Source organism: Cicer arietinum, chromosome 4 (assembly GCF_000331145.2).
Source record: "Cicer arietinum cultivar CDC Frontier isolate Library 1 chromosome 4, Cicar.CDCFrontier_v2.0, whole genome shotgun sequence".
In the NCBI taxonomy this organism is placed as follows: domain Eukaryota; kingdom Viridiplantae; phylum Streptophyta; class Magnoliopsida; order Fabales; family Fabaceae; genus Cicer; species Cicer arietinum.
In genome coordinates, this window is record NC_021163.2 from 58,074,262 (window position 1) to 58,091,569 (window position 17,308).

At 31.6% G+C, this 17,308-nt stretch overlaps 2 protein-coding genes and 1 long non-coding RNA gene across 3 annotated transcripts; all 3 read left to right on the top strand.

Moving 5' to 3' along the window:
- The first annotated feature begins 276 nt into the window (after window positions 1–276).
- Window positions 277–6,352, top strand: LOC101494686 (uncharacterized). Its single transcript, XM_012715182.3, has 11 exons — window positions 277–587; window positions 695–739; window positions 2,397–2,453; window positions 2,714–2,783; window positions 3,141–3,182; window positions 3,350–3,423; window positions 3,840–3,910; window positions 4,860–4,945; window positions 5,259–5,368; window positions 5,774–5,836; window positions 5,926–6,352. The coding sequence occupies exons 1-10, from the start codon at window positions 414–416 to the stop codon at window positions 5,834–5,836; spliced, it is 792 nt and encodes a 263-aa protein (XP_012570636.1). The 5' UTR covers window positions 277–413; the 3' UTR covers window positions 5,926–6,352.
- A 3,304-nt stretch (window positions 6,353–9,656) lies between these two features.
- On the top strand, window positions 9,657–14,537 carry LOC101501497 (casein kinase 1-like protein HD16). Its single transcript, XM_012715203.3, has 16 exons — window positions 9,657–10,262; window positions 10,376–10,486; window positions 10,984–11,057; window positions 11,138–11,207; window positions 11,299–11,354; window positions 11,472–11,543; window positions 11,821–11,915; window positions 12,024–12,090; window positions 12,180–12,309; window positions 12,395–12,613; window positions 12,703–12,845; window positions 12,930–13,104; window positions 13,269–13,359; window positions 13,507–13,664; window positions 13,757–13,945; window positions 14,025–14,537. Exons 1-16 carry the CDS (start codon window positions 9,873–9,875, stop codon window positions 14,082–14,084), a joined length of 2,100 nt encoding a protein of 699 aa, XP_012570657.1. The 5' UTR covers window positions 9,657–9,872; the 3' UTR covers window positions 14,085–14,537.
- Window positions 14,538–15,971: 1,434 nt separating this feature from the next.
- Window positions 15,972–17,243, top strand: LOC113786202 (uncharacterized). Its single transcript, XR_003472363.2, has 2 exons — window positions 15,972–16,218; window positions 17,093–17,243. It is a non-coding gene; the product is annotated as an uncharacterized lncRNA (long non-coding RNA).
- The last annotated feature ends 65 nt before the right edge of the window (window positions 17,244–17,308 follow it).

Here is a 17,308-nt window from a genome sequence, read left to right on the forward strand (position 1 = left end):
TTGAATCAATGTTAATTATTCTTAAATCATTATACTTCACTATCTATATAAAATAGTTACTAATATTTTTACTGTTAAAAATAAAGATACAGTAAAAGTATTCATCTTATTAAGTCATTTCTTACTTTTGTCGACTAAAGAGGGTGCGTGTTTAAGAAACGTGGTGGTGAATAAAGTAATACAATAAAAGATGCCGAAATGAAAGCCCACAGTGTACTTGAAGGTTCAGGCCCATAGGGTAGCCCAAAAGCAAAAATAATTTCGCTTGCAACAGAAATAATATTTTCTAGCGAGCAACCATGGTTTGGAAAAGAAAACTAGATAGAAGCAAGAAATTTTGCCTGTATGTATTGAAATAAAGAAAGAAGGTGAATTCAGATCTGAACGAAGAAGTTACCAATCGAACGAACGAGATGTCGAAGGAAAGTAGTAGTGGCAGTAACGTTCCAGTGTTGAAATGGATGAATCAAATGGTTTCAGAACCTCACTACCTTTTTCATTTCTTAACATTTTTCTCCTATTTAGTTATTCGATGCTCCGCTATACAAGTCTTAGAGCCTCACCTAATCCTAAATCTCCTTCGTCGCGTAACTCTCTCTCTCTCTCTCTCTCTCTCTCTCTCTCTATCGCTCGCTCGTAGATCGGTTATCTATTATTCTCTCTCTTATATTACGTATGTGAATTTCATTTTCAGGAAATACTAACGGTGTTAGTTTTCGCCATTTTGGCTTTCATCAAGGTACGTTCTGTTCAAATCAGATCGAATTTGTTTTAAATTTTCGAATTCAATGAACACTGTAATATATTTAAAAATTGAGTATCGGTGAATAAATTTTTAGTTGTTTTAATGCGAACTGAACCATTGCGTTAATTAATGAAATTTATGTATGACCGAAGTAGGAATGGTAAACTACGAAGCACTAACACATATACGGCGATGAAGCACTGACACGTTGCACCGATAGTAGTTTGAGAAAATTGAATATATCCACATGGTGTAATGTCAGGATCGGACACCGGCAACACCTTCAATCTGAGGCATCAATGCTACATAGCACCACAGTGACAGTTAGGGCTGTCCATAGAGAATCAAAAACCGAATGATAAAATTGAAATGTAGTGGATTGTTAATGTTAATGAACTGTATTAGTTCGGTTCGGTTCGTGAACTATCTGTCATAGTTTGGATTAACAGTTGGTTTGGTTTTTAAAACCTTCTAAATATTCAGTTCCGTTTGATTTTGAATTTTTAATAGTCCTAGTATCAATTAATAATGGTTTGGTAAGGTTCGGTTCATAAAGAATTAATTCGGTTCCAAAAAGTATAGTTTACATGTGCTAGATACTCACATATGTTGGACACGAGATAGGTCTTCAATTTGAAGTGTGAGTGCTATATAGATGGTAACCATTATGTATGGATTGTGTTTTAATATTAATTTCATAATTTTTTTATAAGCACGATAATTTTATAATTGTATGTTGATGTGTCAATTTAAATTGCTTTATTAACTTTTATTCACTTATCTTTGTTGTATCTCATATTATATGTTATCTTGTGTTATATATGTGCTTTCTTGTTGCATATAGATACTTCTGGCTTTGCTTTAAAAACATTTCTCTGCATTCTTGTATAGAAAGCAAAAGACAAATGCGAAGTGCAGGCTACAATTCTTATTTTTAAGGGAAGGCTATACAATTCATAACATAGCTGGTTACCAAGCTCAAGTGAAAGACGATAGTTATGTTAAGCCATTGACAATCAGTTTCGAACTTTGTTGAATGTTAATGATATTTAGTCCAATAATTAGATAGGGGAAGATTAAGGAAAACTACAGATCAAACCATAAAAAAAAGATTTGGATTTAAAAGAGTTGTCTTTATAAACTATTTATAATTGGATATCACGGAGTCGTTGACCATTGACCCCACATAGTGGAAAAAGGCTTTAGGTATTTTTGCTCGTTCTACTTTTCACCTGTGAAATTAATGTTACTACGAAAAAGCTGGGGAACATTTACATTACCCTTTTGGCAGTTTTCTTGATGAAAGTGTTTTTCATATTAAATAGGAATTGCACAAAGTTACTTTTTTTGCTTTTTACGTTTTAGCCAAAATATTCTGTCCACATTCTTGAGTTAAAAAACTAGAACGAGCAAAAATATCCTGTCCACATTCTTGAGCCAAAATGTTCTGCCCACATTCTTATGTGATGCAAGTAATTGTCACTCTGATTTGGCTAGATTGTCAATATTTTGCATGTAAAAGCCATCCTGATCTGGCTTGATTGTCAATTTCTTGTGATTATGATTCCACAACTGTTCTCACATACTGCCAACATACAACTTTGGACATTTACATGCGTGTATTCCATTTTCTCATTTTTCTTTGTTGCAGGGTGTGAGAGAAGATACATGGGAAGCCTTCATAGCTGATGCACTTTTCCTTGCCAAGGTGATAATCATTGATGCATTTGCGAAACTTTTGGAGATATGCCACTATGATGTCTTTAGTATAAATAAGTATCTATTGACTATGCATTATACATTGTGGTGATTTTCTTACTTCAATTTGTTACTAGCATTTGCACAGTCTTGATCAAGTAATTAATGAGTTTCATGTGTCAAATCCCTTTTTTGCTATGGTTTAGTTTTATCTCTTTCTAAGTCTACATGGCACTTCTCAGTTTTTATATCTTATTTTAATATGTCCAGATTTGTCTTTTTGCCCTTACCTTTACAATGGATCGCCGCATAGCCGTTTGGTATATTCTTGTATTTTTAGGTGGGTAGTTTCATCTTATTTTAAGCTTTTTAAGCACTGAATATATATTTGGTGTAGAATTTGCATTTTTCTTACACCTTGTTACTTTCTCCTACAATTATATAAAAGTATGCATCATCATTCATCAACCACGAAATAAATTCTTTTGTTATAGTAAACATATAATGTAATATATTTTTCTCTATTATGATATTAAAAATGCCATTTTCAAAATTGTAAAATTGATTTTGTTTGCATTCTATTTTGACAATAAACCCGATATGTGCATTGGATATCTGCTAAAATTAATTACAGACCACGAGATTCAACCACTCAAATAATATATATGCATATTTATGGTTATGTTCTGTATTGCAGTGATACATGTGCTGACACAGCAACCTCCATCCGAAGGACTAGGTATTGTTAGTTGGATTTAGGTTCTTTTCCTTTATGCTTTTGTTATATTATGATTCAAGCTTCACAGTTCAAGCCTTGAAGGTATCATGGAAACAACGAGAATCCCTTGGTTTATTATAATTTGATCATCTGATAAAATTCTGGTTTTATTTAATTAATTCTTCAAGGTACTTGTAGCAAGCTAACACCATTGCTGTTGGAAAGCCTGCTAACAGAGGGCAACACTACAAGATTTTGGCTGGTAAGTACTGAATTGAATGGAATTCCTTTCTGAATCTTTCACTAAAGGATATGCCACGTATGTTAGTTCAGTGAACACACAATGACCGTAACCTGAAGGAAACATAAGGTTGATCAATAACTCTATTTACACACAAGAACAATTAATGTTTTTTTACTTGATGGGTCAGCTACAAAGACCAAACAACGTTACAGTACTCCATTGTGAATCATATCTAATGAATATAACTCCAAATTTTTCTTAATGGGACTATGTTTAAACCTGCGCTGAATGAAAATTATAATGCTATCAATTTCGAAAGATTAAAAGTTAATATCAGAAGTCTATGAAGTGTTGCTATAATGCCATGTTATTGTTTATATTTTAGATTTCTTTCTTTATCCACTGGTTTTATTTATTCTTCTTTGAGGTTGCAGGTTGAATTCAGTGCTTCTTATTCTTCTGCTTGCATTCGCTCAAGTCAACAGTTTCCTGAGCTCTCAATTACGTATGCTGCTTCTTGACTTTCTTTTGAACTATTAATACTCCCTTCAATAAATAGAAAATTAGTGCAAGAGCTTCTGTTTATTGTGCAAACTTGGGTTCTTGTACTTCCACGCCTGATATGGTAGCTTTTATGCCTTTAATCAAATAGGGGTGGTTAGTTTTGATGCCTTTAATCAAATAGGTATAACAGAAGTTGTCCAAACATAAAGAAATCTGATTGGTTATAGAAACATATTTGTGTTTTCAATTTTTTAAATTTGAACTGTAGAAAACAAATTTGATTACCATTTTAATACATAGTTGCTAAGACATTTTCAACTTCCAAGTTGATAGAGACAAGCATTCTCATATTCAGATTTGGCCCGATTTAAAGAAACGTTTCCTCAGAGAAAGGCTTTCATTAAAACCTATCAAACACATTTCCATGTTTCCTTATGGCTTTAATTGTAAATGAAAATATGAAATGCTTAAATCTAATACGTTCTACTGCATTCCATTTTTTTCTTATTCTTTTTGCTTGTTTATTTTTCATTTATTTTCCTTCTCCGCGGAATGTAAACAGATCATATTCTTCCAATAAGATGTTATGGCCGTATATGTTACAAAACTTGATAGAAGTCATAGTAGAGAAAAAAAGTGATTACATCAGGTGTTTATATAGACTAACAAATTAGTAAAAAACTTACTAACAATCCGTAACTAATTATATTTCAAATAGGTTTCACCTTCAAATACAATTCAATTTTGTTGTTCTTCCATTGTTTTGCTTGGGGAAAAAACAAAACCACATAACCTAACAAGAATATTGGAGTAGGTAAATTGTTCTACTGCGTACATACTATGTGCACCTAGTCGACTGTGATGGTAAAAAGTTCATGTCCAGCAATTTCTTGAAAAACTGCTGTCATAAACTGCATTTGACAATGTCTGTGTGTTCGTGTCTCTGACAGATATTCAAGCAAAATTTTATCATTTGGAATAGTTGATCTTGGACTCTTTCCCAATGCAGCTGAAAAATTTGGAATATCTCTTAGTGGTAATATATAAATGTTTTCCTTATTTCCTTTGTGAAAGTAATTTATTTCTAGTTTACTACTAAGTTCCTTTTGTTATAGTTGTTGAAATATTCAAGTAATGTAAAGTTTTTTTATTATCAGGAAGCATGGGTCAGCTTCCAACATTTATCTTATTTGACAATGCTGCTGAAAATTTGGAATATCTCTTAATTGTAATATATAAATGTTTTCCTTATTTCCTTTGTGAAAGTAATTTATTTCTAGTTTACTACTAAGTTCCTTTTGTTATAGTTGTTGAAATATTCAAGTAATGTAAAGTTTTTTTATTATCAGGAAGCATGGGTCAGCTTCCAACATTTATCTTATTTGACAATGCTGCTGAAGTTGCGCGCTTTCCAGAGTTGGGTTCCGAAACAACGTTTTTCAACCCTACGATTACAAAGGTATGTTCCGAAAGTAGGATTTTGTTTTAAGGTGTTATTTTGAATATAGAGTGGATTACCCATTAGTTGTCGGGTTTAGCTCCTCGAAAGCAAGTAGAAAATTAAATGAGAAAATCAATGTTTGATATCTTGGCACACGTGATTTGTTATGTATATGTATGTAATATCTATCAATCATTGGTTTGTTCATTAATGATTAATAAGTTAATATTACTCTAGACTAAAATGAGCTATTCACTTAAAAAATCTGGATTTGTTTGTTTGATAAAAGCCAGTTGGTCAAAGTGACCTTTGACTTTAAAAAAATTATTCTTACATGGGGTAGGGTGACACACTTGAGCATTACTCCATTAATTGTAGCTCTGATCTATAGTTTAACCATACCGTATTGATTATAAACTGCAGGGACTTCTTTCTCGACATTTTGAGCTTGATCGGCACCTTCTTGAATATATCAATGGTAAATAGGTAATTGCTCTGCCGCTCTATGCTGATTTGGTACCTTCTTTGTCCCTTCTAATATTGTAATTATTGAGAGATTTATTTGTTGGTTATAGGATATAATGGTGCACATTGTTGCCTGAAATTCAGTCTCTGGACTCTATTTATTACTAGTATTACTAGTAGTGGCATCTGGCACCGATTTGGAGAGAAACAAACAATGCCATTTAATTTTCTTTTAACAATCTGTAATAGGGTAACATCTAATTTTATTAGAATATACATACATTTTGAAAAAGAAATAACTTTGACAAATGAAAGAAAAAAGTGTAAGAGGGAGGGCGTGGTAACAGTCGAAAACATTATTTTATGGTGGTATGGTGCTGGATCTAGAAGTACATATGTTTGGAGAAAAGTCAGTACCATAGCTACTGGTACTGTCCATATTGTTCACCTGGATGGTGGTGCTATCCTCATTTCCATCCATCAAAAATGGAATTGCTGCCTTAATTATGCAATGAGTGCTAACAAAATATCTTTTAATACACTTTCTAATATTATATTTTTTTTAATAATATTTGATTTGATTGGTTAAAATTAACATAATTTTCATTAGAACATGTCGATGTCATATAAATTTGTATCCGTGTCGCGAGTCAATCTCAACATCCTATTCTTTATAGTATCCTATTGTCAAGATCTCCATCGAACAATGTAAAAAGTTTATGTTTTAGACTGTTAATAAATTACAATTACTTGTATATATGCTTTCGAAGTTAAAATATTTTTTATAATATGTAACTAAGCATCACTCGGTGCCATGAGTCAATCTCAACATCCTATTTTTTACAGCATCCTATGCTCAAAATCTCCATTGATAAATTGCAATCCCTCGTATATATGATTTAGAAGTAATTATAGTTAAAATTAAATATTTTGAATGATATAATAATTGTGATTGATCAACAATATAAAAAATATTTATACTAACTAGTGTATATAAATTAAAATGAAGAACAATGTGTCAAGATGTTTTTCACATCATTTATTGAAAAGGATTTTGGTTGTATTATAGAAATTTGATTTGGAGATATGATATTGACTTGACCGCCACCTAGTCAGTCATCATGTAACATGTGGGTTTATACAACAAAAACTTTAATGATAGAAGAAACGAAGAAAGTGAATAATGGAGAAGATTTAACCTATAATAATTATGTTACATCATTGAATTGAATGTATAATACAAGGATTTACTAATTTACATTCACTTATTTTTAACCGGTGTAAAATAAGTTATAACTACAAATTTGTGACATACTTCTTGAGGTGTAGTTTCATAATTTATCTCAATTAGAAAATGAGTGGTATAATAAAAAAAATTGTCAAATAATCATTACGATGTAAGTTGTCGCTTAACCCCATTAAAAAATGAGTTAGTGTTAATTAACAAACTCTCTATATATGTATATATTAAAAATTTACTTGTTTCATATTTCACTTTAATTATAATATAATATAAATATATAGTTGTTATTCTTTTTATCATATTAATATTAAACGTAAATCTGTTATCAGAAAAAGAAAAAAAAATAATCAGAATCAGACCATGTATCTGACCATTTCGTTAAGTAAAAGTATTGATCAATTGGTTGAATTAAAATTAACTAAAAATGATTTGTTTTTTCATGATTAGTTTAATCCAAAATAAATAAATTAAGACAGATTTAACTAATGCAACTACTTAGATGAATAGATATAATTGAATTAGATGAACTAAAGAGAATTGACTGACACAAAGACGGTTGCTACAAAAATTGTTGCAACAAAATCATTTGAACTTAGCCACTAAGTCTAGATAAAATTTGAGGCTATTATTGGATTTAAATGATTTCATGTTAGTGTTTAATAAGGGTCTATGAGCATCACCGGTGGAAGAGCCTATTTTATACAATTCAGTTATTAAATATGTATTTGAGATGTTTAAAGCAGTTGATGCCTGGTTCGATCAAGATGCATTGTCTGTTCTATGTATGAAACACTTTTTTTATTTTTATGGCTTTAAAAAACTAAAATATATTTATGAAATGAGTTTTATGTCTAGTAAGTGTCTAACATTGAAAATAGAAGAGTACTTCAATTGGCACACTTGTCTATCACAATTTGAGTTTAAAAACACACCCGTGACCATTTTGTTCAAAATCTCACCCCTCGTTCTTTTTTAATCTGCAATTAGTTCTAAAATCAAACACAACATAATTAAAAGTGTGTTCTAAAATCTGAAGATCAATATGGTAGATTGGATCGGGGCTCACAATCTTAACCGAATAAATAGTTTTTTTAATCTAAAAAATTATAATTATTAAAATACTTTTTGTACTTGAACATTCCAAAAATGATAATTTCAGACACAAATATGCATAACAAAACTCAAACACACATTATATACACAAGCAATATATTGAGATTGAAATTGAAAACAAATACAAACAAACAATGGAAAAATTTAATGACCGACCATTAAGTCGGGTTCAAAACGATTAAAATTTTGAACATGTCACTCAAACTAAAACATTTATATTTAATTGAATTGGAATGAGTTTGACACAATTTTAAATAAGTTTCAGTAATATACATGTTATGTTAAATTGGACCGCCAAGTTGATTAGGACGACCCATACATATTACAATCAATATATGTTGTAAGAAGTAAATATAAATATAATAAGAAAAAATATAAGTATAAATAAAATTAAAATAGGGAAATTATTGTATAAAAATTAAAAGAATTTAATTTGTTTACTATGAAATATTTTAGACATACGTTCAAATTAAATTTTAATATTTAGATATAAGTATTTTATGAAACGTGATTTGTTAAAAAAATGTGAGTCTCTTAAATTGATCTACACATTTTAAAAGATTAATTTCTAATTTTTGACTAAGAGATATTTTGGACAAGTAAAAAAAATAGGTGTATGAGTTAGAGGTTTGTACTTGCTATTGTTAGAGTACATATAAATTTCAACTTATTAAAATTTACAATAAAAATACGTTTTCGTAGGTAAATGGACTTTGAGATTATTATGGTGCACTCCTTAAGTCTATTACCAAATCAAGTTTGGTTTCAAACTACATTCACATGAAAGTAAGGTCGCATAAACTTTATTCTCTTTTTCTAAAGCAAATTTTCTTTCTCCTTGTCATTTAAGATTTTCAATGTCATATTTTAAACTATGTATCTTATATATTTTTTGGTTTAAAATCCCCCATTTTTCTCAAGGGAAAAGAACTACATTAATAACAAGTTGAACCGATAAATAAATACAATTTAATAAAAAATTGTTTAAATTTAAATTTAAATTTTCATAAATGATTCATCATTAATTAAAATTTATTAAGAGTTTGTATCATTTTAATTCAAATTATAAAATTTATTAATCATTTAAATTCAACTACTTTATTATATCTTTTATACTAAAAAAACAAAAGTGATAAGATTTTTTTTTGCAATTATACATTAAAAAATAATTTTAATAATTATATCAGTCAAATAAATTACTTTTTATCATGCATATATTCAAGGGATTAAGATTTATTGCATTAATAATTAATTTAAATACTCAATAATTAATTTAAATCACTCATAAGAGATCATTACCTGTCTAAATAGGAAATCACATACAATATTTGAGTATTTTTAAAAATATAAATCACTTTGAACTCAATTTGATCTAGTATTAAACTAGTAATAAATTTGATAAAATGAGATATTTTTGTGTATAGTGTAAAATGAGGTTTAATAATCCAAACATATCATAGATTATTATTATAAATAAGCAAAATTCGTTTTACCATTTTTCAAAGGTGGATGCTGTTTTGATCTACGGCCTCCTCAACAACAATCCTTCATCTCTCTCTCTCTCTCTGCGTCTCACTCTTTCTCTCTCTCTCTCTCCATAGATCGTATAAATAATTTTCTTCGTTTCCGTCGTTGAACATTCTAGAAGCTCCATGAATCTTCCCACACTCATGATGGAGCAAACCCGCTCTTAACAAGAATATGCCTCCTCAACTCCGAACCAGAAGAAAAACAACACAAAACCCGAACCCGAACCAAAACCCGAACCAAAACCCGATCACAAAACCCGAAACCGCTCGAGGTAGAAGAGGTAGACCAGCAAGAAATCGCAATCACAACACGATCGCTTTAGCGCGTGATCATGAAATCATCGATAACCGTCTCGGTCTAAACAATAACAACGAAACGAACCGAGTAGTAGTTGTAGAAGACGAAGAAGAAGAAGAGGAACATCACGCGCCTCAGGTTAGGGTTTCGAGAGATATTAAGAAGCAAGATATTATGGATGATGACTGTGATAGCGGTGGTCGGAGTGCTGATAAAGCTCCGGCAGCCGATGATGAAGGAACTACACCTCCCATTCCCGAAAAAGTAATTTATTTTTTATTTTTTTTTCTATTTCAATTAACCGACTTTTGCATGATAATTTTTAAATATTTTTTGTGAGATTTTGTAAATTAAAATGTTTTTATTTTTTTTAACAGGTGCAGGTAGGTGGTTCACCATTGTACAGAATAGATAGGAAGCTTGGGAAGGGAGGGTTTGGACAAGTTTATGTCGGTCGGCGTGTTGGAGCCGGAGCCGGAGCTCCCGAGGTATGAGAACATTAGTGTGTGTGTGATGGTAACTTCTATTATAGTCCTATAGATATGACTTCCAAATTATGATAAAAATGAATCATTAATGTTATATGATTGAAAATCGATGTCAGTGTTTCATTGGTAGACAGCTTTGGCAAATAGCTGCTATAGCGCCAGAAATTTGAACAAACCGTTATTTTCTGTGATCCACAAGTGACAAAAGTCACAAAACAGATGGCAGATTATGGTAACGGTTTTGAGGCTTATGGTGGCTGGCACATAATCTTCCATGGCAACAATTTTGACAACACTGATTGGTCTATGATAATCTGATTGTTTAAATAATTTTTAAATCAAAAGTGTAGATAAGAGATCATTAGTGCATTTTTATTTAATGAGGAATCCTAAGACTAGATCTTAGTGTGTGCACGCTCGCGTGCACGTGTAAGTTGTTGTGGTTTGAATTGAGATTTTTCATTTTTCACACTGTTTGTGCAATGAATAATTTGCAGGTAGCTTTGAAGTTTGAGCATAAAAGTAGTAAAGGATGTAATTATGGACCTCCTTACGAGTGGCAGGTTTACAAGTGAGTGGGGCCTATCTTTTTCTTTCTGCTGATTTGTTACAATTGTATGTTTGCTAAAATCAAGTTTTTTTTGTATGTAGTGTATTAGGTGGTAGTCATGGTGTTCCACGCGTTCATTACAAGGGACGGCATGGTGATTTCTATATTATGGTATGTGTTGTGAAAGGAAAAATATATTTGATAGAGGGGTAGGGGTTTGTGTTTATATCGATGTTTTTTGTAACCTGTAATTGTATTGCAGGTCATGGATATGCTTGGCCCTAGTTTATGGGATGTTTGGAATAACAAGACACACACGTAAGTTCATCTCTTGTACTGGAATCATAGAGCAATGTAATGTGTCTTGATTTTTATTGTTGGAACTTGGAGTGAATATTGCTTGTTGTAACTGTATTTTCTCTTTTGTGGCTTTAGGATGTCTGCTGAAATGGTGGCGTGTATAGCAATCGAGGCTATTTCCATATTAGAGAAAATGCATTCTAGAGGGTGATTCTCTTTTTCCTGATCATGCTTTTGATTTATTTCTGCCTTTTCTTTTACTGAAAATATTGGATATAGTGCAGAATGTTAAACCAAGAACTCCGTTGTGTCTTGTTAATAGAAAAATAGGCATTGGTAGAACTTTACCTCCTTAAGTGGGCCCAATCAACTCAACTCAATTCTAAAACAAAAAAAAAGATGCAATTCACTGGTCTGATAATATTGATCTCCTGATCCTCATTGTTGTGAAGAATGTCATTGTGTTGCTTACATTTTTTTTCAGATACGTACATGGTGATGTAAAACCCGAGAACTTTTTGCTTGGCTCTCCGGGAACTCATGATGAGAAAAAGCTTTTTCTGGTTGATCTTGGATTAGGTAAATAGTCCCACCTTGCCAATAAAAGTTGGTACTTACACTTCAGAATTTGCCTAATTTCTCTTTATTTGTAAACTGATATCCAATCTGCCCTCTTTTACCACACAGCAACCCGTTGGCGTGATAATTCAACTGGTCTTCATGTTGAGTATGATCAACGTCCAGATGTATTTAGGTAAACTATTTGCACATCTAATTTACTGTGAACTTTCTTAGCAAAATCCAGGCTTTTGTTTGATGTTGCATACCATATTCTTTCCACAGGGGAACAGTTCGTTATGCTAGTGTCCATGCTCATCTTGGTAGGACAGGTAGCAGAAGAGATGATTTAGAATCTCTTGCTTACACACTAATATTCCTTCTTCGTGGACGGCTACCTTGGCAAGGATTTCAGGTTATCTTTGTTTTTAATTAATATAGTCACATTAGTGATTATAGTAGATAAACATGTTTTGGTCTAATAAAATTGTTGGCTGCAGGGAGAAAATAAAGGATTTCTTGTGTGCAAGAAGAAGATGGCCACCTCGCCAGAAAATATGTGTTGCCTTTGTCCCGCACCTTTTCGGAAGTTTATTGAGTATGTAGTGAACTTAAAGTTTGAAGAAGAACCAAATTATGCAAAATGTATATCACTTTTCGATGGAATTGTTGGTCCAAATCCAGACATTAGGCCCATAAACACTGATGGTGCACAGAAGGTACTAAATTCTTTAATATTTACAATTCACTGTTTACAGATGAGAGGGCTGAGTCTTGTTTCTAATTTTTTTGGGTTTGTGCTGTTAAGCTTATATATCAGGTTGGACAGAAGAGAGGACGATTGACCATGGAAGAAGATGATGATGAGCAGCCAAAGAAGAAAGTCAGAATTGGAATGCCAGCTACACAATGGATTAGTGTGTACAATGCACGCCGGCCTATGAAACAAAGGTTTTCTATTGAAGTTAAATAATTCTTTATGGTCAATGTTTAAATGATGATAGATTTATGTTTATTTATTTATTTTTGGTTCAGATACCATTACAATGTTGCTGATTTGCGGTTGCCTCAACACATTGAGAAGGGATATGAAGATGGGTTATTTATCAGCAGTGTAGCTTGTTGTACTAATCTTTGGGCACTTATTATGGATGCTGGAACTGGTTTCAGTGCACAAGTTTACGAACTCTCGTCCTACTTTCTACACAAGGTTGCTTTTTTGTTTTTGTTTAAGACTTAGTAATATGTGCTATTATGTCTTTGGTGTTAGTAATATATCATGTCTGTACTCTAGATCTGTTATCGTGTATTCTTTACTGCATTGGAACTTAATGCATGTTGAAGAACTAACGTAACTACTACTGTTTTTTATAGGAATGGATTATGGAACAGTGGGAAAAAAATTATTACATTAGTGCCATAGCAGGATCTACTAATGGGAGCTCGTTGGTTGTAATGTCGAAAGGTAAGTCCTTGAGCTGTATTCTTAAGGCATCGGGTATATTGGTTGCAAAAATTGACTATTTTTTCTTAAGTCCTTGCATATTTTTTCTTGAAGTGTCGATTTTAATTCTTGTGTGACTGTGTCCCTCACTTCTACTGTTGGTTTCAGGGACTCAATACTTGCAGCAATCCTATAAGGTCAGTGACTCATTTCCATTCAAGTGGATTAATAAAAAATGGAAAGAAGGATTTTACGTCACTGCTATGGCCACTGCTGGAAGTAGATGGGCAATTGTTATGTCTCGTGGTGCTGGATTTACAGACCAGGTTCAACTATTTTTTTTTTTAAGTAAATTAAATTAAATTTTTAGTTGTGCTTAAACCATATGTGACATTTTTCCTTCTAAAATTCATTCCAGGTTGTGGAGCTTGATTTCCTGTATCCTAGCGAAGGTATTCATCGAAGGTGGGACAATGGTTACCGCATCACTTCAACTGCTGCTACTTATGACCAGGCTGCTTTTGTTCTTAGTATTCCAAGAAGAAAACCGGCTGATGAAACTCAAGAAACGCTCCGCACATCTGACTTTCCTAGTACTCATGTCAAGGTAAATACTGCAGTTGATTGTGCTGTATCCATTGTCCTCTGTGATCTGAATGCTTATATTTGTCATGTTACTCATGCAGGAGAAATGGTCAAAGAACCTCTATATTGCATCTATCTGTTATGGAAGAACAGTTTCATAAGCCGTGAAGCTTTCAGAGATTCAGCTGACATAATTTTGACTTCTCATGTCACACCTCCTCTTACATCTGCTAGTTTTGGAACTGAAGATCCTCTCTGACAAGTTTACTGAACAAAGCCCTATGTATGCATAACCTTTCATTATGGCCATAATCAATTATGATATGATGCAATATCTGTGCGCTGTATGTCAAATGTATCAAAGTGTTTATGCTTATGAGCAATTTTAGATCATTTTTGTCCATCTGGATGAGTCTTGATAGAAAGTTTGTAGGGGTTTGAACAATATTTAATGTGGAAGCAGTTGCGCAGATTAGGTTTGTTTATTGATGGTATTTTGTAAATGTGCTACTATAATTTTCCAGTGTGGGCACTGGACATTTTGAGCTCTGCATCCTTGTACTTTGGACCTTTTTTTCTCATCTCCTTTCCTCTTGACTTAAAAGTTAAAACTACTTCTGGCCTCTTGGATACTGAATTTGAACTTTAAAGATGGTAAACAGTGGTATAGTCTTGCCGCAGTATGCAACTCAACTTTTGTAATCAAACTATGCTTTTTTATTTTTGTGATGATTTTATTTGTATATTTATTTCCATTAAACTTGGTTTTGAATTTTGACAACACACACTCGATGTTTTATCTATATATAGCTGTCCGACCTAGTGAGAAAAAACATTGCTGTAGCTACGTGCAATTTAATTTCAGATTTTTCATGTTGGTCTGTCTTATTAAATGTGAACGAGGTTCATCTGGTTTTTTGCAGTATTGTGTTCCCAAGTCTTATTCTTCTGTTGTGCTTTTGTAAAACCATTCACTTTCTAGTAATTGTAAATGCTAGCATTCTGTTTGCTGCTTATTTGACTTTGGTAATCACATCACTATTTTTTTTACCACATTTCATTTTTCAAAATATGCATTTGCTCCTGTGAAGTCATTCTACATGATAGGCATATATTTTGTTTAATATTGTTCTCCTACCCCATCAAACACGGGACAAGCATTCTGACGAGCAGCTGGCTGTCTTGGAAGCACATACTGCAAACACTTCTGTTGTGCCTGATTATTGTTGATATGTATTCACCTAAGTTTGTTGAACATCTGAAGCAGGTATATGATTCTGTAGCTATTAGTTGTTTACTTTGATCTAGATATGCCTTTATGTCAATAAAAAGTTTGATGTTCATTTGGCCTGATGGCACAAAGCTTCCTGACTTTTGGGGGGTCAGTTTTTTCTTTGCCCTTTATTTACTTCTCTCTCAATAAAAAAATAAGGTTCTTTGGAAACTTAAGTTCAGTGGCTGTGGTCACTTGCAGATTGTACATATCGGTTCTTGCAATGATTATGATTCTGGAGCAGCCCTATTTCAGTGGGAAAGCTATTTTAAGGTAAAGGAGCTTTTGGAACTATCTAATGTATGTGACTTTCCTTTTTCAGATACTTTATATTCTTTTTCCGGGAAAATAGGAAGGAGTTGTAATCGTTTGAAGTCAAACCTAACTTCAAATTGTGATATTTTAGAATGTCAAGAGATAACCATATTTTGAATATCAAATCCATTGAGCCAGTTTTAATTGAGATGGTATCTTACGGATTTGCCTCAATTAGGTAGGAGGTGAAATGTTAGCTTGGTTGTGTTTTTCATAACAGTTAGAATGGAGAATCGTTTGTCAGAAAAATTCAATATTTTGAAGGTACATAAAAAAAAAAAAAAAAAAAAAAAAAAAAATTACAAGAATATTTAATGGGTTGAACTAATATTTATATGGGACAATTATTTAATAAAGGGGTTGTATTGAAAAAAACTGAAGCTATGTTCTAAAATCATACATTATACATAAAAAAAGGTAGTATACAATATATTAAAAAAAACAGAGGCATGCATTTCTACGTAAAAAAAAAAAAAAAAAAAAAAAATTAATAACATTACATGCAGGTCTGCTGAAAATAATCATGAAAAATTTTAATTTTAGAAGGAAAGTTGGCAGCAAAACATCCTTGTTACTATGTGGTGATCACAGATTTTTAGCAGAATCAGACTTTGGAATAGAGAAGTTGCTCCTTACCCTTTCATGGGATGAACTATGAAGGCCTTTTACATCTTACCCTGAAACTACACTCCTTTTTATGAGTTGGGGTCAATTTCTTCACCTTCACCTTAAATTTTTCAGATTTTTCTTCGTTTAATAGTTTCTTAAGTACTCATGAATATACAAGTGTTTTGTCATATTAAGGAATCAGATACTAACACAAAACATTCTTTCATAAATTAGAAACTAATATAAATTTTTAAATGCTTTGTAAGTTTAAATTGAAGTATGATAATCATGTCCCTAAAAGTGTAATTTTCACATACATTAAGTGAATCATTTAAAGCATCTAATTGCATAACAATAGCAATGGAAATAAGAGTGATGTAATCACTTCAACAAACCATTTACTCCGTCTGCTTCAATGTTCTGCTTTTAAAACGTGATAACCAATAATTAATAGGTTTAATTGTAATTTTGGTTTGTAAATTTTTACCATTCATCAAATTGATCGCCCTTTTTCAAAATTTGATAGATTTGGTCCTCCTTATTTAACTAAAAAATAATAGTTTAATATATTTTATATGATGTGATATTGTTATGCAATGTAGATTTATTTAGATATGTTAATTAATTATGTTATTAATTAAATTAAAAATGTAATTTCAAAAGTTAAAATTAAAGTTTTTAAATATTTTTATTGTAATTTTATAGGTATTAATTTTTCATTGTTGTATTATAAGTCAGATTGTTAAAAACATTTCACATCACATTTTTATAATTGAGAAATCTGAGAGTGATTGAAACAGTTTAATTTTAAAATACGAGGAACAATTTCTGTGATTGCAATAATTAATAAAAGTTCTGCTTTTCACTTCTAATTTTTCTTAATCTTTTGTCAAAAAAAAAAAAAGTTAAATACAATATATAATCAAATGGCAAAGTTGGAATGTTAATTAATAACCCATGTTCTATGTGCAGGTATGCAACTATGGAAGGATGAATATTTCATGTATTCTCTTCGTAAATAAATTACATTTTTCCATCTTATTTGGATTGCCACTTTAACTTGTTTGATATGGTTAAATAAATTTAAGAACATAATAAATTTACAAAATGGTATTGGTTAATATTTTGATGTTAACTACTTTTACAATTGTATAATGGGTGTGGTATTGTAGACTCAAAAGTGGTACA